Here is a 22,847-nt window from a genome sequence, read left to right as displayed (position 1 = left end):
GTTCTCCTTATTCGATCCTATCGTTTACGACAAACGCTTCATTATCGAGTGTAACTTCTTACCGCTTTTACTTCGAAGAAAATAAAAATACATATCTGAGTACAATCGGTTATCAAAATGTGAATTTCGATTTATAGTCGAAAAAAAGTATCTTTTAAAAAAAGTGAAACAATACGTTAGAGAAAAGTAGGTCATGGGAGTGTCTCATTTGTTTCTCAGGTTCGAATTTTTATTAAACGCGATACTCTTCTATTTTTCTCTATCATTATCGTTTCCCCCTACCCTCTCTCTCTCTCTCTCTCTCTCTCTCTCTCTCTCTCTCTCTCTTTTTCCCATCCTTTGCTCGTTTTCATCGTTTCATCCTTCGCATCTCCAAAAAGTTCTACCACCCCCGTTTTTCCCTACCTATCGAGTCTGCCAGGTAGATTGTACTTATCTGCGAGTCTTTCGTACAGCTCGATTTTTTTTACTTTTTTCTTTTTTCCCCCCGTAGCTACAGCATCGTTTATCCGTACATATCTATCCCAACATACACGCGTATTCCAGTGTATGCGTTCGCATCGTTGACCGACTTTTCCTTCAATGGATGATTTAGCAGTAACCACGCGAGTCTCTTGCTCTTGTCTTTTTCTTTCTCTCTCTTTTTCTCTGTCGCGTTATCCCGTCTCTCCGCCCTATCCCATACATACCGTCCTCATCAGATATTCGCTGTTCCCAACCAGTCACGACCCTTTTTTCCACGAGCAGCGTCCATTGTCAGCGACAGCTTTTGCGAAGTGGAAACCTTCTTCCTCTCTTCTCTTTTTCTTTCTTCGTCTCTTTTCCCAGAGAACTTTTTGTCTTGTCTGCCATAGCAGAAGTAGTAGTAATAGCAGCAGCAGTAGCAGTAGCAGTGCAGTAGCAGTAGTAGTGGTAGCGGTAGTAGCAGCAGCATCAACATCATTCCTTGCGTCTTTTCTTCTCTTCATGGCTTTTCGCCGATATCTCTTAGAGCGAATTTTAAAGCACACCGATGACGCCGAGAGACAAAAGCATCATCGCCGGCTACAACGACGACCAAGAGACTCCATCGGACTAGGCTAGTAAGATTTTACATCGTAAAAAATGAAAAGGGTAGTCATAAATGAAAGGAAATCTTTTTTCTTCTTTTTCTTTTTTTTCTCTTTTATTTCTTTGGAATTCTTTTTGGAAAAGGTTATCATTTATCTTTTTTTTTTTTGGTATCGTGTTTCAATACTTTTCTTTATTAATACAAAAAAAGGGATGATAATGAAACAGTAAAATTGGTTTTCTTAGGTCGAAAAGGGAAAAGAGATTTCGAATTCATTTAGCTTCGATGGACCAACGCTGAGTACAACTCTTTTCGTCTGTTGAACTTTGTAGGAGGTCCGAAGAGTGAGGAGGTCCTTAAAAATCAGCCAGTCGGACCGGTTTTTATGGGCTCGTTTGTCTTCAGACGCGTGGCGATTGTTACGTGAAAGAAAACGATTTCCGTATCGAACTACGTAATTGTAAAAATTAGTTATGGGTATGAATATTAATTTTACCAATTAATTAACTGAAAGAACGATCGAACATTATTTGTCGTAGTTAAGGAAATACGAGTTTTTAGATAAGGACAAGGCAATACATTTTGCTTTATATTTTGTTTTTGTTTGTTTTTTTATTTTTCGTTTTTGTCTTTTTCTTTCTTTCTTTCTTTCTTTCTTTTTTTTTAACGAAATCAAGTATACAGATTTTTTTTATTTCTTTCGGAGTAGGTCGAGTCCCAGCTGACTATTCTTACGTTGGCAGCTGTTCGAGCAACCCCTCGCAGTTTTCACCCTCGTTCTTTTTTATCCTTGAGAATAACGTAAGACTCTCTCTCTCTCGTTCTCTTCCTCCTCTCTTATTCTTTCTGTCCTCTTTAAACTTCCCTTCTGTCGTTAGAGCAGAGCGAACAACTGATGGTACGATCACCTTTAAATTTTCTAGACTCTACTTTTACCTGAACACATGTAGAAATGACCGTTTCGTCTTTTCCTTCTTTCATGTCTTTCGTCGATGCATGCGCCGATTATCGTCGAGACTAGGCGATCAAAAGACTCGTTGGTTTATTTTCATGGACCAAAAAGTAGAAGAGAAAGAAAATGCACGGTTCAAAAAAAATCACAGAAAGAGAAAGAGAGAGAGAAAGAGAGAACTATTTTCTTCTCGAAAAAGAAAGAAAGAAAGGAAAAAAAATAATCGTAGAATTCCTTCGTGAAACGAGAGAAAATAGTCGATGGCTAGAAATAGAATCGAAGCGATGTGAGTACAAATCGATCGATTCGCAAGTTGATGAGAAAACCTTGCTTCGATAAGAAAGAAAGAGAAGATCAGCTGATCGGTAGGGAATTCTCTGTGGAGAGACGAGTAATGCTTTTCGCTTCTTACCTCATCGACTGGTTCGGGTAAAAGGATAAAGAAAAGGAAGAGTAGAGTATAATCCTTCTCTCTTTCCCTCTCACTCTCACTCTTTCTTTCTCTCTCTCTCTCTCTCTCTTTCTATCTCTTTCTCTCTTTCTTTCTTCCTTCGTTCCTTCTCGTCTTCTCTTCTCTTACGATATTATTTATTTTTTCTTTTTTTATTACCGGGTTGCCGTGGTGAATCATACCTTCCCTTCTCGCAGAGATTCTCAGACAGAATCTCGCGCTTTCAAAGTCCTCTTTTTCTTACACTGACGCAGGTGGAGTTTACGTTGCTGCTGTCGTCGTTATCATCATCGTCGTTTAAACGAGAAACCTTGCGTCATAGCTGAAGCAAATAAGAAAATTCAAGACCGTGCCGCGTGTTATAGGAACTTGCTTTTTTTCTCTTTCACTCGTCGACTACCAATGGGTTCTCATTCTCTTTCTGTCTTTCTCTCCCTTCTTTTTACTCTCTTCAAGTCGTAAGTCCAAGACTGACTCATTGGTTTACCAAGTTGGAAGATCGGACAATGAGCTAGCCTGGTAATGCTCGAGTATTTCGAAACTGGTTAGTCGACAAATCGGCCAGGGAAGTCCTATTTTGCGTGTAATTTCTTCTCGGCAGGTTTCAATCTATAAATCGGACATAAAACGGAACGGAAGGTGATTCACGGTTTGGTATTTAATGATCGGAATTAAATTGATTATATGACTAATATGCTTGTTTTATATTCATGATCTTTCGACATGTTTGCATTGTGATTGAAACGTACATTATGAACGTTAGAATATTATTTAGTTAACTCGAACTTTATTTTCTTTTTTCTTTTTTTGTCTTGCATAAATATCAGTTGCATTAATGTAAGATGAAAAGAAGAAAAGAAAAAAAAAAAAATAAATAAACCGAGAAACTTTTGAAGAAATCGATAACTGACCGTCCTCACTGACTCCTTCTTTCTCATTCTTTTCATTTACATGCGTGTTTTCTATCCACCCACCCGTTTTCCGCTTCGTTCATGACGTCACACTCGCGAATAAAACCCGTCTTTGTTCCCACGAGCGTTTTGCCAACCGGTTTGCCGATGATTCCGTATCGTCTATCAGCTGGTTGAACCGTTCGAAAGCAAGGACATTCCTATTCTGAAATGATCGGAAATACCGAAATGTCTTCCTCGAGAAGATAATTTTATCTTTACTAATAATTTAATCTTTACGTTTCCACGTGGTAGTGATTTTGTTAGTGTTTTTTTCTTCTTTCCTTCTTTTTTCTTTTTTTTTTGTTTTATCATGACGTTCAAATTAGTCAATGTCTGTCATTGTCAATTGTATTTCCGTGAAAATTTTTAAGATAATTTTTAGTTAAAGACGCGTCATATCTTTGGAAATTCCAACAAAAATCCCTTTATCCTAACGAAAATACATTTGCTATCCCAAGGAACATCATTCCGAACAAAGAGATAACTCGAGAAGTTCGTGAGATAAAACGAAGATTCTCGCTTAAGATTCTTCCTTCAAAATCGATATATGTCTAAACGTATCTAAATATCATCTCGCAACATAGTTTTGGTAAATACGTAGAGATTCTTAGTTTAAAAAAGGGCAGGTAGATAAGCGTCCAGTTTCTGTTTCCTGTTAGTAAATATAGAGAGCGGAAATGAGCTGAAATCACTAGCGGAAGTTGATGTAGTTTAATCGTTTCCCTGCTCATATCGAATTTTTCTGTAGATAAGTGATTTATCTCGAAATTCGAATGACGAATGAATATTTTGCTCTTTAAAAAAGAAAAAATAAAAGATAAAAAAAGCATTAACACGTACATAAGTGCATAGTACTTTTGAGTTTGAACGCCAAGCGAATTGGCCGAACAGTTATCCATACTTGTGAAGTAGTTAGTAAAAAAAGTCATGGAAATGATAATTAAAAAGTTTTATTTCGTTATTCCACGAAGGTGCTGGAACGTAACTCGTGCCGGTACTTAATTACAGGTAGAACGAACGTGGCATTATGATGAGGATAGATTAGATACTCGCGAGATATTCGTTTCTAAGAAATGAACAGAATAGAGAAAGATAGTAATAGTAGTAGAAAAGTTTATTCCATCAAAAGGGATCATATCTCTCGTACGCATATGAAAGCAAAGGAGAAGGAAGCAAGGTGCGTGAACACCCTAGGTTAGGGTGCACGTGCATTCCCCCCTCTCTCTTTCTCTCTTTCTCCTTTACCTTCCCTCTTCGTAAACTTCCTACACCGGAAGCAACTAGTGTAGATTTAATGGTGCTAGTATATAAGTAAAGTATATGTGGTTTGCATCTGACGCTAAAGACGAGCACGTGCTCTGAAATACATGAAAATGCATTGAGTTGTTCAATTAAATAAATTAATGTTTTTATTTACTATGAAACCTTTCCTATTTCTACGTATCTTTATCTTACCTTCTTAATGAGATTATCTTAAATTTAATCTTCGTTAAAAAAAAAAATATATATATATATATATATATGTATAGGAAAGAAAAAGAAAATAAAAACACGTTGGAGAAATATAAGACTTATGAATATTTTTTATTATCTTCTATTGACTTTTTTTAAAGGGCAACACGTAATTTTATTATCGAAGCAAAAAGCCACTGTTGTAATTTACTATCTGCTCGAAGAAAGTAAACGAATGAGTGAGTGAATGAGGGAGAGGGAGAGAGGGGGAGAGAGAGAGAGAGAGAGAGAGAGAGAGAGATTGTGTAAGCACACCGCACGGCATGTAACTGCCGAACATCTGTCGTCGTTCGTGAAGTGCCATATACGAGATGCGATCCAGAGACAGAAGAAAGCCCCGAGGTCTTGCGTGAGAGCTTTTCGTTAGCTCTACTTTTAGAAAGTCGATAGTCGACTTTCTAATTAAATTTCTTTCTCCCGATAATGTATTTATCGTCAAAAAATTTTCTTTTTAAATTAACACGAAACGTTCATTCTTTTTTGTTCACTTCCATAATATTATATCTACCTCGAATCATGCGTTGTTTTAATAATAGTAAATGAAAATCATTCTTGGAATATTAATGAAAGCATTTGTAGGGACATCCGTTAAAGAGAAAAGAAGAGAAAAAGAAAAAAAAATGTATTTTTCTTCCCCGTCGTCTCGAACGACGAAGAGAACCCTCGTTGAGATTTATCGAGACTGCCTTTTTAAGGTTTCCTTTTTTTCCCCTCTCTTTCTTTCCATAGATGCTCTACTGCCCCCCAGGAGCATTCACCGTGCTTTTTATGGAACAAATGTTGAGACACCGACGACGAAGCCATTCTTCGATCATCGAGCTTTCGTCTGGCAGCGAGCTGGCTTCTCTCTCTCTCTCTCTCTCTCTCTCTCTCTCTCTCTCTCTCTCCGTTTCTCTCTCTCCTTCTCTTCTCTTTTATTTTATGCTTTAGTGTCATTGTACTCCGCATATTAAGACATTTTTCTTTCTGAATCTTTTTATGTTACTTGTTACAAGTACGTAGAATATAATAATATAAAAAAAAGAAAAAAAAGGAAATAAGAGCTTTTGCGCTTACCTCTTTTCAATCCTCATTTTAATTGACTTTCAAGTGACCATACATGATTCGTTTCAATGGATGACTCATTTTTAGAAGACCGAACGAAGGGTCGTAACTACTCGCGAAGAGACACGAATCCCTAGGAGCATTACACCCTCGCGTATACGTATTACTCTCGGGACTTGGGACTCTCCTCTAGACTTTAATGGAACAAATGTTGCGAGACCGAATCTCTTTTTCGACTATGATCAAATAACAACCAAGTAAAGTACTGTGCTTTTAAAGCAATCCTAACACTCTTTCGTTCACTCGTAAAATAAGCGATAAACCATTCTAACTAGGTAGTATCCCGAACGTCTGGCAAAAGAAAATCATGCTAAGTAATTAAGGATTTCCTAAATCGAAATATACTTTACACTTTTACGATCACTCAATCATTATTTTTTTTCTTTCCCTTTTTCTTCTTTTTTTTTCTAACCTCGCGATGAAGAACAGTACAATTATTATTTCTACGAGACTCGATAATTGGCAGTATTCATCTCGAAAGATTTATATTTATAAGAATGGGAAACATTGAAATTCAAAACGATACATCATTATAAAATTTTTTGTTTCATTTAAAAGAAAATTATTCCGTTTTCTTTTTTATCGATGACAAAATCATGTCAAAAATCATAATTTTATTTTATGCCAGAAATCATATTTTTTACGAAACAGACGAAGAGGTGAACATTTTTTCGATAATGTTTTTCTTTCTCTCTTATATAAGAATCATTTCAGTAACAAGATAACGTATTCAAGTCGGTATAGAAATCATCGACCTGATGTTCCCCCTAATTTCTCGCTTGTTATACGGAACATCCTTTCCGCCCACCTAAACCACTACGAAATGCGAAATGAAAGACGAGAAGAAGGAAGGACGACCCACGCGTAATTTAGATAGAGAAAGAACATGGCGCCTCAATGAACAAGTCAACGACTGAATGGAGGATGGACGATGATTTAATTGTCGAGAGTGTCAAAGTTCAAACGGTAACCGTGACGTGACCCTTAGTTAGAATCACACTTTCTCATCCTTCTTATCACCACCCACGTATCGTTCAAAGCAACGTCCATTATTACTTCTAATCGCAGGAAGTTTGTCAATAATAACGTATGTACAGTTGACTCAATTAGCTCGATTTTATTCGAAGAAAGAGCTAGGTCACTCGATGATCATCCTTGTCATAATGATGATTAGACATTAGCTATTCATGAAAATTGATCGATAGATCGTTCCGAAAAGTATCTCATTGATATTAAGAAAAGTTTGCTTTCTTGGAGAGTACTAGTAGAATAAAGGACTTAATTAGGATCGTTAATTGACTTAATGATCTTCTTCTCTTTCTTCTGGTTCTTCTTATTCTTCCTCCCATCTTTATTCATAAAGTTAGCAAATAGGCCAATTTCATTATACAATATAGAAACCTAGTTAATAATAATGAAGATAAATGAAGTATCCAGAGTACTTAGACATTTGGATTTTTTTTTATTCATTCTAATTGTTTATCAGTAAAGCTTTTTATATCGAATCTTGAAACGTTCTCTCATCAATTTTACAGAACAAAGTGAAATACTAATATCAGGAAATTCTTCGAAGACCACGTGTGGCGAACCGCGAAAGTGCTCGTTTTGCGATAAACCAACGTCGTTCGAGTAAACGCGAATGAAAACGGCCAACATTATCGCTGAAGTCGAAGTAAACATCAACTTCCTTCGATTTCTTCGTTATCGATTGAAAGGAGAACGATCACGATGGAAATTCAGGAATAGAGAACGATTTCAGGATCATTCATCCCGTAATTTTGAAATTGGTAATTATGGTATCGATTGTATAAATTTGAAGCATAGTATTTCAATATTAGATGAACTATCGAACTATTGCGAATGCAAATTTCGTGTGTTGGTTAGGGATCGTGAAGAAACGAGGTCGTAATCGGGAATTTCGGTGTAAACTCCAATCGACTTTCTGGCGTTTCTTCGACTTGATTTATGTATCTTCGCGTTGATCGTCTTCTGTGAATCGTCAGAGTTTCGAAACTTCTCGAAAATTGGGATATAAACAATCAGAGAGAAGAAATTTCAACTTGGTTTCCGTCTGAGATCGCTTTTCTGACTTCGTGTCATTGTCTCTCAGTCGTTCTCTATAGTTGAATGAGATGATAAAAAAAAAGCATGCGGAGTTTATTTGATGAATATGCATTCGAGAGAGAGAGGGGGAGGGAGGAGGGGAGAGAGGAAGAGAGTCTTCAACGTTAATCGAACGCACTCGAGGTAGTCCTTCTTGATAACGCACGAATAATTCAATCCGTAGACACGTCGACGACATTAATGAGACCTCTCCCATGCATTACCATATACATATAGATATCTATATATACGTAGATAAATTTTCATAAAGCTCTTCTTGCTCATTGTTCAGTGAAAAATTGCATGAGTTTCTCTTTAGGAGAGAACGACTACACGATTAGCCATGATTTCACCTTAATGGTCACCTCGGTAACCTCTTCGAGCTTCAACAAGCCTCTTAATAAAGTTTACTTGCCTATCTGAACGAGTTTCGCTTATTTTCCTTATAATTCGTATCGAAAGAATTGCATGGTATCTTTCTTTTATTACGATAGTGCGTATTCTAGACTACTTCCGTTTCGAATCTACGAGTGGAACAAATCTTTCGTATAGTCGATAGAAAATTCGAAAGTAGATCTAAGGATAATTAATAAATATTTAGAAATTATTTGTAAATAAATAAGACGTCTTATCGAAGAAATTCTTTTTATATTTCATGAATTATTCAAAATTTGTATCTTTATGTAAAATAGAACGTATTTGTCATCGTAAAGAATTTTAATAAAATTTATTTATTTTTCTCGAGGAACTACGAATTATAAGGGTGATCGATTTTATAAGGAAACACGACTGGATCCATCTGCCATTAATATCCTGAGGGGAGAAATCGACCGTTTCTTGATCCCTTCCTGTCGCGAGAATACAGATCTTTTCCTCTCTCTCTCTCTCTCTCTCTCTCTTTCTCTCTCTCTCTCTCTCTCTCTCTCTCTCTCTTATTCTCTCTTGTGTAGGATAGCTTGGAGCCGTTCGTGGGAATTCACATGCAAATTGAAGCAAGGTAGTATTCTTTCACCTCCTCTTTCTCTTCCTTCTACGTCTCCTTAAAATATACATACACGCTAAAAGCAAGTATCCGTTGATAGAAAGATAGATTATTTTTTCGAACTCATGCCGAACTTTTTTTGTCGAAGAAATAAAAATAATTGACGTAATATCTATGACGCTTTTACCGTAGAAAACTCGAGTGTTGGAAAAGCGTGTGATTTCAAGAGCGTCGATCAAAGCTTACCGAGATTCGGCGTTGATCGCGAATCAAAAAATGAATGAAATTTCGCTCGACATGCCCGTCACTTCACCCTCGCTCGCTTTTTCACTCCGTCGTTCGAAGGGAGAATGGCTCTCGCGTTATTTTTATTTTTATTTCAAAAGAGGTAACAAAAAGAAGAGAGAAAGAGAGAGAGAGAGAAATCGCTTTTTCCCAAGCGTCGAAGCGAAGTTAACCGTTATCGTATGGCTATCATCATAGTTGATAAATCTAATCGATAAAATCGAACAGAAATGTAAAAAGAAATCGACGAGATTGCCAAATAAAAATTTTCTTTGAAATTCGTCGAGCTTGGAATAGTATACATATACGATATAGAGAAAGACGAAATAAAAGCTTTATCTCGTTGTCTCTCTCTCTCTCTCTCTCTCTCTCTCTTTCTCTCTCTCTCTCTCTCTCTCTCTCTCTCTCTCTCTTTCTCTCTCACTCTGATGACAAACGAAACGAAGTCCTTGTCGTGAGCATATATATACATATATAGTGCGTGCAGAGCTTGCATATCGTTATCAACCCCCTGACAACAGCCAGTCTGCTCTGTTGGGGGCGGGATCGATACAGCTTCTATTACGATATCAACCCCCATGGACGAGCATGGTGGTAGTAGTAGTGTTCCTGGTGGTGGTGGTAGTAGTGGTGGTGCCACCGCTGCTGCTGCTGCTGCTGCTACTGCTGCTGCTACTGTTGCTGCTACTGCTGCTGCTTCTGCCGTTACTCCCTGGACTTGGTGGGGTTGAGCTCGGTGTCGGCTTCCATGGAAATTCTATAGAAAATCCGCTACACGACTCCAGGGCTTAACGCGTTCGTCCCTTCTACCTATCCTTCTCCCTTTGACTTCAAACGTATTTTTTTCTCCTATTTTTTATTTTTTTTTATTCGGAGGGCCGAGGTATCATGAAAAGGGAAATTCATCTTATCAATAGGAACGATCCTTATTCGTAGTATTTGTGTCTTTACTAAAAGCTGTAGGAGATAGTCCTCTGTATACAATCATTTTATTATTACATATTAATTAAATTTAATTACAAGATAGATTAATGAAATATATGGGGAAAAAAATTTGATCCATATAATGATCCTAATTATTTAATTTTATAGTATTACTTCTAATAATAATCATGGTTAAGATCAAGGTACTATTTTTATTCTATAGTAATGTTACGATCGTTCCACGATCAACCTAATAAAAATAAAAATAAAAGAATAACAGAGTATTCGTTCGCTTTTCTCGTTTCCATGGAAGGGTAACGATCGATCAGTCCGGACGAGTTCGTTGCCGTTCACTGAGACGCTCTGTACCGACATTGTTACTCTATACGTCGAGTATAACATAACGTTGTTCTTTCAAGTGATCGAGAAGAGTAAGTACATGGGGTCCAGGTTCTCGACCCTAATCTGATCCTGATGCGTATATTATACGCGCGAACATTATGCGATCAAGTATGCTAATGCTCCGTGAAAATCATCGAGCCGCAAACGATCGGAATTTCGACGTCGATCGCATCATTTGCTATGTTCACGCATCTCCTCCTTCTCCTTCTCCTTATCCTTATTAATACCACGGACAAACGTTTCCTTCATCCATCAATTGAGGATTTTCTCTTCTCCATTTGATACGCGGGAAAAATTATCATGCACGATGGCACAACGAATCGCATTTGGACTCACGGGAAATTAATTTTTCCATGTTATCGACGATGGATTTATTCGTTGTGCGTGAAACGTTCAAGAAGAGAGTCATTCGCTTCGATCTCAGGAAGGTACATAGGAAACTTTAAAAGGGATAAATCGATCGAGCACAGAGTCGACATCACGACGTGAATTTTCTATTTGCCAAGAATTTTCTATTTCTTTTTCTTTTTCTTTTTCTTTTTCTTCGTCTTCTTCTTTTATTTTAGACTTGAGAAACGTGACGTAATATACGCGCGAAGCGTATAAAATCCTTTTGTTTGTTCATTGAACTACGTGCATCATCATGATGCACTTTAATTACTCCCCGATGCGACGAGAAAGATTTAACGAGGCAGAAGCGAAACAAAGTATAAAAATAATTCTCTCCTCAACATCGAAAGGTCGTATCCATCTATATTCTCATCTTCTTTTCCCCTTGACAATGTTAACGTTCGCCCCCACAAAGAGAGGATACAGAGAGTCACCGCTATTGTGAGCAGATGTTCCACATTATAGTAAATAATATATTACGTATTTTTTGACTCGTTAACAGGGACGATGAATTAATTATTAACAAGATGACTCTTGAAATAACTACTTTCTGTTTCAAACCAAGATCTTTATTGCGAGTCTTGCTGTTCTTTCTTTTTTTCTCTTAACTAAATTATAAATAAGTTATACCTTATAATTGTTTTTAGACACAAATAAAAAAATTAATTTATAAAAGATTAAGAACAAAGATCGTGAGATAGAAATAAACATTTTCGATTGAAAGTAAGAGCAAACAATTTTATAAAACTTTTAGTAAGAAGGATGAGCAAATTAACGTGGTGGTATGGATTACACAGGACATCTCGAGGACAAAACATACCCCACCCATTGTGACATTATAGGAGTATCGTCGATCGATATTTATATATCGTCGAGGAGAGTTAGCCGAAATAATATCACTCTGTCTCTCTCTCTCTCTCTCTCTCTCTCTCGCTCTCGCTCTCGCTCTCGTAGGATGTTGGAATTCTAAAAGGCAGCCACTCTTTTGTACCACCCCTCTCTTTTTTTTCTCTCATGTTCTTTTTTAGTTTATCCCCACTATTTATATGTGTAAGGAAAGAAAGGTGGGGGAAAAAGAAGGTCTACGCCAATGTCGAAGAGGCCCGGTGTTCTTTCTCGCTGCTGCTGGCTTCCCGAGGCCAGGTGGTGCGCAACCGTTGTCACGGTTTCGTTACCATCCCTAAAGTACCTCTCTCTTCTCTCCTCACCTTTTCTCTCTTCTCCACTCTTGCATCGTTCCATCATCATCGTCGACGTCGTCGTCGTCGTCGTCGTCGTCGTCGTCGTCGTCGTCGTCGTCGTCGTCGTCGTCGTCGTCGTCGTCGTCGTCGTCGTCGTCGTCGTCGTCGTCGTCGTCGTCGTCGTCGTCGTCGTCGTCGTCGTCGTCGTCGTCGTCGTCGTTGCCGTTGCCGTTGCCGTTGTCCTTCTCCTGCGAGCAGCTGCAGCTGCGACATACATACGCATACATTCGCTCTTTCCTAAATACTCCGAACGTATGTATGTACGTATTTGTATAAGTACTTTTATCTCATGAAGAAAATCATTTACCGAATCGATTATATCATTTTATATATAAGTTCAAAAGAATTTCTTTTACAACGTAGAACGATTTTAACGATATTAAATGTAGAACGATTGTTATTTTATGATATTGAAAACAATTGGCATTTGAGATAATAGGTGTTCAGTGTCCGAATAATATCTCAAGAAAGATAAGAGATAGATTAATCATAGGTTTCTTCAATAAAATCTCGATAAACGAATTCAATTCGAATAAGCAAGGACTCTCATCGGTGATAAGCATTTTTATCTCAAAGAGATATCATATATATATATATATATATATATATATATATATATATATATATATATATATATATATATTATACATACATATTAGACACACATACATACATAGTATGTATGTATACGTGTATGTGTATCTATATATATATGCAATATCTCCGTTTAAAAATACGTTGAAGAAGTTTCTTTTTATTTTGTAAGGTTTCATCCTGCTGGTACGTGCGGGCGCTTCTCTATATGTGTATGCGTGTAAAAGAGAGAGAGAGAGAGAGAGAGTACACACAAATATAATCACGCACGTTACGAATACACACACACACATACACACAGTCGTGCGCTCGGATAATGACAGCAGCAGGGAGTTGGGGCAGTAAGCAATACAGCAGATGGGGAGTAGTTTGCTTCAGCAACGAAAGCCAGTCGTTGTAGTGGCGTGGTTCAAGCTGCCCGCCTTTTACCGACGACTCCGCGTTCGTTTTCGTCAGGTTTCGTTTCGTTCTGATTTTTTCCTTTATTCCTCTTTGTTCTATTCGTTTTCCATCCGGTCTCGATCGCGAAAATCACGGCAGTGAAGTACTCTCGCGTGCACGTGCATCTTTGTATGTGTGTGTGTATATATATATATGTTTGTTCCTTACCTTCCAACCCCCTCTTTTTTGCCGTACTTCAACGCCATCTTTTCTTCCCCTTCTACCCTCTAAATCCCAACGAATCTTTCCCCTTGCCCTTTTGGGAGACATCTCAAGATTTAGCGGGATTTTCAAAATTAATTTTCAAGTGATAGAAGAAAAAAAAAAGAAAAGATAAAAGAATTTTCTTATGAATTCTGGCAACAATCGTTGACTAGAAAAAATGATGGCTTTGTCTTATCATCGACCGAGACGACCGTTGACCGTTAACAGGGCCACCAGAGTGGCACGGTTGAGACTCTCGGGAAACGCTTTCGGTGAGTATAACAAAAAAAATCTAAAAAAAAGGCAAGCTTCCTCTTTTTTCCTCTCTTTCCCCCTCTGTCTCTCTCTCTCTTTCTCCCCCCTTCCCCTCCTCTCTTTTTGTCCCTACATTCAGTTTCTTTCGACCAACCGACCAACTCTCCCGCTAAGGATCTACCAACGCTCCTGACGTTACGAGCATTTTATAGAGCGTGAACCATTTCACGAGTGCTCTCAAATAATAACTGAATGATAAACTAAAATTACGTTGACTATGATCCTCGAGATTTTTTGTATTCTTCTTTTTTTAATGTTCATTTTCTTTTTTTAAGTATTTCTTTATAACGATCATTGTTATTGCGGGTCGCGTAGCATTTTTCTAAGAGAAATGAAAAACGTAAAAAGACAAAAGAATACAAATGTCAAATAAAGAATTTAATCAGTCGAGAAAAAGGAATGTATTTAAAAAAAAAAAGAGACGCGGGAAGGTGGCCACACCCAAGACGATTATTTCTCAAAATTGGCGCAATGGCGGCCCATTCTCGAGTATTTAAAACACGAGTCTCTTTGTCGTATCCACGAGGAAGTAGAATTTCATTAACGCTGCTCTCTACCATGAGTCATCATTCAGCGACGATGGCAACGACAACGTTCTTGCAATAGTCGGTGCGAGATAAAACCTATCGAAAAAAAAAAGAACAAAGAAGAAAGAAAAATTTCTTAGTAGAAACGAATTATTTTAAATATCGTTCCAAATCATGAACAAATCGCTGACTTTCTAATATCTTAACGAGCAATCCTTCATCGTTTAATTAATCATTAAATCGGATCGGTGCATCGTATAATTTAAAAAAGAAAAAGAGAAGAAAAGGGTTGTTTACTTTTCAACGATATTTGGACTCTCCTTAAAGTTTCTCTTTTCAAAAAGTCGAAAACAAGTTATGCTCGGTTATGATCAGTTTTCTTATCTAAAATCAATAGCTTTTACCTGAATTATTCGAGATAAAAGAAACTTAAAGGATAAAGTATATAAAACAAAGTTTCAATATAATCGACGAGACTGAAAAATTTTCAAAGATATAATAAAATAAAAGGAATTAAGATTTCTTGATTATTTTCGATGAAAAACACGCGTCATTTTTCTCGACAGATTGAATTAATCTTTGAACGAGCGGTTCGAGCGGAAGAAAAACCGTTAATCTCCCTGTTCAAAGGACATAAAAAAAAAAGATCGAAAGGGGCTGGTCCCGTTTTCTCCTTCTCATTCTCCTCCTCTTCCCCTTCTTCTCCTCTAGCTCTTCTACTTACACCCCCGCAAATCCTATACTCAAAAGTTAACGTGCGAAACATGACAGATGCACAACTCTTCGTCCATTTTATAGAGAACGTTTATAGAAGGGTGTAGGAGAGCGAATTAGAACATGCCACCCTATCTCGTTTAACTTCGTTAATCCGATTGTTCCATAGATGATTCGTGGTTCGTATTTTAAAAATGTCGCGCAATGGGAATTTGCACTTGTCGTGTTTTGCTATCCCTTCAAAAATTGAACTATCCTTATGCTTTTGTACGAACTTAACCAATTTGGCTTACAATGATGATAAAAATGAAGAAAGAACTGTTTAGTTTGTATCCAAAGACAAAGTAAAAAAAAAGAAATGAAAGAATTTTTCGTGGAACCCGACGAGTTGAGACTCTCATCGCGAGGTCAAAGAAATCAAAAAAACTCCATTCCTTCCTTTCAGAATAGATAGAGATCTTGGTCCTCATTGAATATATTGTCATCATGATGAGTAGATTTAATAGGTGAAGTCAACGATTCTTGATAAGTTTCATCCCTTTTTTTTCCTTTTGAATGATATTTTTCTAATAATATTTTACGTTGAAAAAAAAAAGAAAGAAGAGGAAAAAATAGATAATTTCTTCAACAAATATTTATTGTCATTAAATAATATTAATTTTTCAAAAATTACGATAAAATATATTTTTCAAACATTTCATGTTATACCGATTATATTAAAAAAAATCTAAATCATTAATATAAATATAAAATATTTATAAATGCCTCGCCCAGAGAATATTTCTCTACCATTTATCATAACGGTCAAAGAAAATCTTACGGATTTCTCGTCGATATCCGTTCGCGAGTCCAAGTTCAAAGACCCTTTCGTATCGTTATATCTAATTTTCCCCTAATCGTTCTAGCGCATCTTTCTCGATCGCGTGTGCCTGCTGGTAGCTTAATATGGCAATTGTTTACGATCGCTAGGAGGACGCGAGCACGCGAAAGAGTCGTTCCTCTCTTTAATCATCCAACCAGATCGTCTACATGGAAAAGATACACATACAGGCTATACATGTATACACACGAAAATGAGTCTCTTTCGTTTCTCCTTTGGTACGAGCACGCGTTATTATGATTTCAGCGTGCCTCGCACATTGCCACCTTGCGTAACCCATATTACTAGTACCAGTTAAAGTGTGAGAGAAAGAGAGAGAGAGAGAGAGAGAGAGAGAGAGAGAGAGAGAGAGAGAGAGAGAGAGAAAGAGGAATATCTCCTTCTAGTCTCGAGACTAGGTAGCTCAGGAAAGATCACGGCGTCGGGCGTGGGAACAAGGCCCCTCCTGCTCGCCTCTTCCTATACTAATACACTCAGTGTTTGTATACATAGATCTAACTTCTAATACGTTCACAAGCGGCGTCGAGCCGTGTCGGCAGAAGAAAATTACTCTGGCTTCACTGCAGCAGAACTTTAACAGTACCTCGACAGTCAGCAGCCTCCTTTGGCTTGAGGTCGAAGGACAAGGTACTAGAGATTAGAAAGAGAAGAAGAGGGAGGTATACTTAGAAATAGAGTCATGTTTTCACGCCGAGATATGTACTAGATTTTCTCTCTTTATATTTAGGAGGACATGGTTTGAAATATTTTTTTCGATTAATAATTGCAAATCTTTTAGTTAATTATAAAATAACCTGGTACTTGAATTAGATGTGATGATTAGAAAGTGATTCGGTTCCGAACCGACGAACCGTTTAAAAGATTTTTCTCTTCTCTTTTATTTTTACCTTCTATTCTATACCAGGTCGAGGAAAGAGAGTGAATCGTGTTACTCATCGAACGTACAAGATTAAAAGTCGACACGTTTCGTAAGGGGAATATACAGGTCGTCGATCGAGTTTTCTCTCTCCTTCTCTCCCTCTCTCTTTCTCTGTTTCTCTTTGTCTTTTTCTCTTTCTCTCTTTCTCTCTCTCTGAAGCTCGGTCAAGGCTCCGTTTATTTACATCGTGCAAAGTGCAGAGCGTTCACATCGGGCGTGCATTGTCCTATTGGAAACGCTTTCACTTGGTCAGACTATAAAGGGAAGAAGAGATAGAGAAAGGAAGAGAGAAAGAGAGAGAGAGAGAAAGAGAGATAACATTGAAAGGTCTTCAGAATGTAATTTAATTCAGTGTCTTTTTCAACTTGTAACATCTTTGATGAAACTTCATTAATGATTTCCTTTCATATTACAAAATACATGAAAAGTCTAGATAGGAATTTTAACACCATGATCGAGGTCGTTCTATTATTTGATCTTGAATATCAAACATCTTGTGTGAGGACAGCTTGCTAAATCCTCTCCGCATTATTCATCAGAGACTCGCGGATAATCCGCGGCTCTTTCTGAAGACGTGAAAAGGAGTGAGAGAAAGAAACAGAAACAGAGATAGAGAGAGAGAGAGAGAGAAAGAGAGAGAGAGAGAGAGAGAGAGAGAGAGAGCAAGAAAGAGAGAGATGCACACTTCCGTGCGAATGTGTGTCAAGAGTTTCCCACGAGATGTACCGCCAGCGAATGGCAACAACATAAGCGCGGGCATAGACCAATTACTATAGCACTATATACTTATTGACTCGCCGATTTACATGTACGATCGATTGAAAGCTACGACACTGTATCGGGTTCTCGCAGCGTCCCCCCGATCGCTTCTAAGCATTTCCTAACGACGAGTCCTCGAGCTATCGAAAGTCAACGTGTTTTCGCGCTTTTTCATCGATTCCCACCAGGATCGATTTGCAAATAAAGGTGTAGCAAGACTGATAAAAGACATGGTATTTAGATCGAGCCGTAATCGATCGTTAATGTTGCTTTGTTTGTTTTTTTTCTTTTTTTTCGTTTTTTTCTGTTTTGATTTTTTAATTAATTGATCCATTAATCTTCTCTCAGTAAGATTTCATTCGATAAAAAATTCTCGATCGATCATATTCGACAAAGAAATATTTTCAAGGATGTTCCTCTCTAGAGCAACGCTCGATCGAATTCTCAGCTTTCTGTCGGACAACCGGTTCTCGAATACAACTCAATTTCATCGGTGGTAGAACGAAGTCGTTCACGAAACTTTATATTCTTGCGAAGGAAGTCCAGGATCAAAGGAAAAGAAAAAGAAAAAGAAAAGGAAAGAAAAAGAGAAAGATCAACGAATAAAAATGGATAGAGACCATGTCGCTAAGGTAGCAACAACGTATGTTCTGCACTCCCGCGTTATGGTAAGGATCGCGGCTCGTTGAGTAAGTCAACGTTGTAATCATGGTAATTTAGTCTTCGCGAAGACAGTATTTATCTTTAATGACGGTGATACCAACGCGTCGCGAGGTAATTCTTCGCAAACTTCACCCATACTTTCGTATTTAAAACCTTTCTTGCTGATCTCTAATCGGTGTCTCTTTTCGCCTATGGATTATATCGTAATAATATATCTTTTTAATAGTTTAATTGTCTTCGTATATAAATCTCTATTTTTATTTTAATAATTAATTATATAAGGGGGAAGAAAGAATTAAATCTAGAATACTTGAAAGTATTAATAATTTTCTTTGTAGTTTTATTTCTTTTATCTTTTTTCTTCATTCACTCATTCATTTATTTATTTATCTTTTCATTTCTGTTCTTGTGTTTACTTTTTTTTTTTTTTTTTTTTTTTAATTAATCTAAATTAAGATTTTCTCCGAGAGTATCGCGAAATGAAATTAATGTTCTTAATCACTATACGCGAACGTTGCAGTTGGTTAGTTAGTCGTAATGGCAGTAACGGAGTAGCTACTTGGAAACAATGCGTGCGATCAGAGAGCCAAGTTCGTAGCCTATTAACGATCGTACGTGACCAGAGAGATCGAAGGATCGATAGTTGCCAGGTCGAAAGGCCGGATTTACGATGATCGACGACGATCCACGACGACCTTAGCGTAATCGTCGGGAGTGCCTTACCGTTTGTACGTGCGTTACTTCGATCATCGTAGTTCCCCTTTTAGCTTGCCAAAGATCTCTCTAGGCTCTTACCGTTCTGCGGAAGCTTCGTTATTGATGAGAGACAAACAAGAGATTTTCTCGCTACAAAATTGCATTCATTTTTCTTTTCTTTTCTTTTATCTACTTTCCTTGTTTTTTTCTTTATTATTTTTTTTTATCACATTATTACATATTCGTTATTTTATCATGTTAAAGCTTACTTTTTTCTTTTCCCACTGATTAATGAAAAATTTCAATTAATAAAAATAATATGTTTAAGTAAAGAAGAGATATCTTTTCATCTCGACGAATAATTTTTCGAGTTGAAGATAATAGAATGGTGTGGTTTTGTTATACAATACATTTAAACTATAGTGCTAGAAACGTGGGAATCTTATGATGTGTACCGTTGCATTTCATCGTTCTTGTTGGTCTCGCCGAATAAACCGTGACTCCATTTACCCTGACGATTACCACTTTCGTCCGTTTCGATGGAAAGTGTTTTCCCTTGGTGACAAGAGTACAGAAAATAAGAGAAAGACAAGAATAAGATAGACGTTTAGAATCACACGAATCGTCCCGTTCAATAATCGTGACTATGCTCGGAAAGTTAAACTTTTTCATTATGTATATATTTTTTAAATACTTTTTTCTTCTTAATCCTCTGTAACATTTCATTGAATAAAAGAACCTGACGGATTCGCATTAAGGATAAAGAGAAATTAACTGGTGATAAAAAATTATAAAAAAAACTGTCACTTTATATAATCCATCGCTGTTACATAAAAATTATTATATCGTTTAGTTAAATAAAATTTATTTAATATCAGAAATTATTCGAATATTTCTATGACTCATTGTATAATATAATATAAAGTAATCAACGACATCGATCGATCTATCGAAGCGGAATTTCTACGAAACCTGAGCCAAGCTCATTTATCTACACCTTTGAACATTTCTACGTCGATGATTTGCAAACTGGTCGGCATAGTTAACAAGTTTTAAGAAGGAATACAGACAAAGTGGTACTATTAAATGTATTAGTCGATAAGAAAGAATAACTAGTTTTACGATCACCATTATATTCAATATTGGATGCATTCCTCTTTTGCTAAGTAAACAGATATTCTTATACTTAAATAGAAAGAAATTGGTGGCTTGTAGATTAAATGAATTAAAGGGATTCAATCATGGCATTGACCACGTAATAGATAGTTCAACTTTTTCGTATTAAATAATAATAATAATAATAATAATAAATAATAATAATAATAATAATAATAATAATAATAAATAATAATAATAATAAATAATAATAATAATAATAATAATAATAATAATAATAATAATAATAATGATAGTAATAATAATGATAGTAATAAAAGTCATGAAACATTCCAAACGTAACAGAATTTATTACGATCGAGTAAATCACTCAATTTATTTTCCTTTTATATATATATATCTTCCCTTTCGTGACTCTTCTTTATCGCGTTTCGTCTTTGGACGTGAGAAAAGAAGAGTTGAATTTTTACCACGAAAAGATGTAGTTTTTTTTAACCAGTAATTTCTTCTTATTATTCTTCTTCTCTTTTCTTCGATCCATCTTGGGCCGGAAACAATCGGAGAGGAATGGTACTGCTTCACGAAAAGCTTCTTTACGAGAGAACATAGTGAAAATCGCAAGTAATCAGTAATAGTAACTACTATTACAACTACGTGCTAATCGGTGATAATATCTTTGTAAAATCTTAGAAATCTCAAGTTATCTTCTCTAAACTATTACGAGATGTAATAACGGATACGTGAAGAATAAAAACGAGAAAAAGAGAGAGAGAAAGAGGGAGATCTTTTTTTTTTTTTTTTTTTTTTAAGAAGTACGACATTGTAAGAGAGAGAAAGAGAGAGAGAGAAAGAGAGAGAATGAGTAAATTATAAATTAAAATCATTTCTCGACTAGTTCCTAATACGCGCCTTACCAGGAGCGTGAGAAACCGATCGTCTACTCATTTTTGCCGCAGATCTATAGATCTCGAACAGTAGTTACGATCAGCGCTTTAAGAGTGAACTGTTTCGGTTCGTTAGAGAATTAATCAGGCACTCGAATTAATATACCAAGCTCGAGAACTCGATCTCGACTTCCTTTCGCATTTTTTTTCTGTCTTCGCATTTCCTCTCGTTCCATAGATCGTAACATGATTGAGAAAATAAACAATTTACTTTTATCGACTTTTTTTTGTTTCGTATTTCTTTCGGAACAATTTTAATTTCTCATGGATTTTTTGATCATCCGTATTTCAGGAGACGATCTAACAAAAGTTAAGTGCGTACTTGTATGTTTGTACCGTTAGAGTGTTTAGGACCGTCCAGTTAGGCATTAGAGACGCATCGAAGACACGCGTCGCGTGTTCCAACACATCTTGCCAATCGGAAGAAGTGCTTTTTTGTTATCAACGTGATTCTTTTTTAACAGATTGCACTATGGTGTTTTTTGTTTCTTTATTTATGATCTTTTAAAATTTAGCAAAATAAATTATTAGGAAAATTTATACATTCTCTAATTGGTATTAGAAATTAATTATATGATTAAAAGTTTATTAATTAAATTAAATTATTGTTAATTAAATAAAATTATGTTTGTTTTTTTTCTTTTTCTTTTTTTTTTGTAAATATTGAAAACTATTCTTCTTGAACAAACAAAATAAATGGATGAATATTTCATGTGTATTTAAAAACTAAGACTCTTTTTAGTTCATTTTTTCTTTTCTTTTTCTTTTTCTTTTTCATTTTTCTCTTTCTTTTTCTTCTTTCTTTTTTTTTCTTTTTTCTTTTTAACGAATCTTTACATCGAAGGAAGTTCAGGAAGCCCAAGAAAATATCAGCAACACTTCCCTTCCTTCTGGCATTCTCGAAGGGTATTGTATCCCTTTTGAATCGCTGATAGTGATGATGATGGTGATGGTGGTTTCGATACATCCGTCTTTCCTTCAAAAACAGGACGAAGCGGAGAAAGCGTATCGCTTTGGGTCCGTTTTGCCGAAGGCACTCTTTCGGCCTCGGACGCGTTTCCGCTACGAAACGTGCGGTTTCCGGTACGCGGCGCACCTACAACATCGACTCCACACTCCTCCGTCCCTCTTCGTTCGTGCATATCGATATAACTCTCTCGCAGTGAGTAGTCGACTCTCGATCGGGCCGGTCGTGAATGTGTTTTCGTGAATGTGTTCGATTATACGTCTAAATCTTTTTTAAAGAGGAATCAAAGAAATATATAGTTCTTAAATAATAGTTCTTAAAGGAAGAAAAAAAAAGAAAAGAAAACGAAAAAGAAAAATTCGTCCGATGGATTTATTTATTTTTTTTTTCTACGTCAAAGTGAAGGAAAACAATAGTGATCAAAGAGAAAGTGTTTAAGGAATGAAGAAAATCAATTCTATCGAATTTTATCATCTATGGAATTCTAAATGAACTCCGATAGGGGCAATCAGGAGGTCAATCGAAATTCGTGACAATTCGAGGATATCAGGAATCGATCAGGACAAAGAATTACGATAGCGAACGCATTCCAAGCGTATTCCGATCGATCGACGTCGCCACAAATGCTTGGGTATGAATCGATCGTCGGATTCGCACCGAGTATATCCTCGAAACGTCTCAATGTTCTAGATCAACGAGTCAAAGTTATGAAATATCGAAGGGGCACTATACTACGGGGTGCTTTGAGAGAAGGTTTG

The 22,847-nt window shown here is 36.6% G+C and overlaps 1 protein-coding gene across 4 annotated transcripts in view; it reads left to right on the top strand.

Annotated features, from left to right (window-relative positions):
- The window catches only part of LOC124423142 (protein neuralized), a 62,838-nt gene that overhangs the window by 34,187 nt on the left and 5,804 nt on the right, over window positions 1-22,847 (top strand). The window contains exon 1 of one of the 4 annotated variants that reach the window (XM_046960583.1): window positions 13,342-13,861. The exons of 2 other annotated variants lie outside the window; for them this stretch is intronic. In XM_046960583.1, the coding sequence (XP_046816539.1) occupies window positions 13,768-13,861 (94 nt within the window). In that variant the 5' untranslated portion in view covers window positions 13,342-13,767. Of the gene's footprint in view, window positions 1-13,341; window positions 13,862-22,472; window positions 22,843-22,847 lie in introns of those variants that run through there. One more of the 4 variants, XM_046960582.1, reaches the window with a different exon arrangement.

The sequence above is a fragment of the Vespa crabro genome, chromosome 3 (genome assembly GCF_910589235.1).
Source record: "Vespa crabro chromosome 3, iyVesCrab1.2, whole genome shotgun sequence".
NCBI lineage: Eukaryota > Metazoa > Arthropoda > Insecta > Hymenoptera > Vespidae > Vespa > Vespa crabro.
Note: the sequence above shows the minus strand (reverse complement) of the source record. Positions and strands in the feature narration are given on the sequence as shown.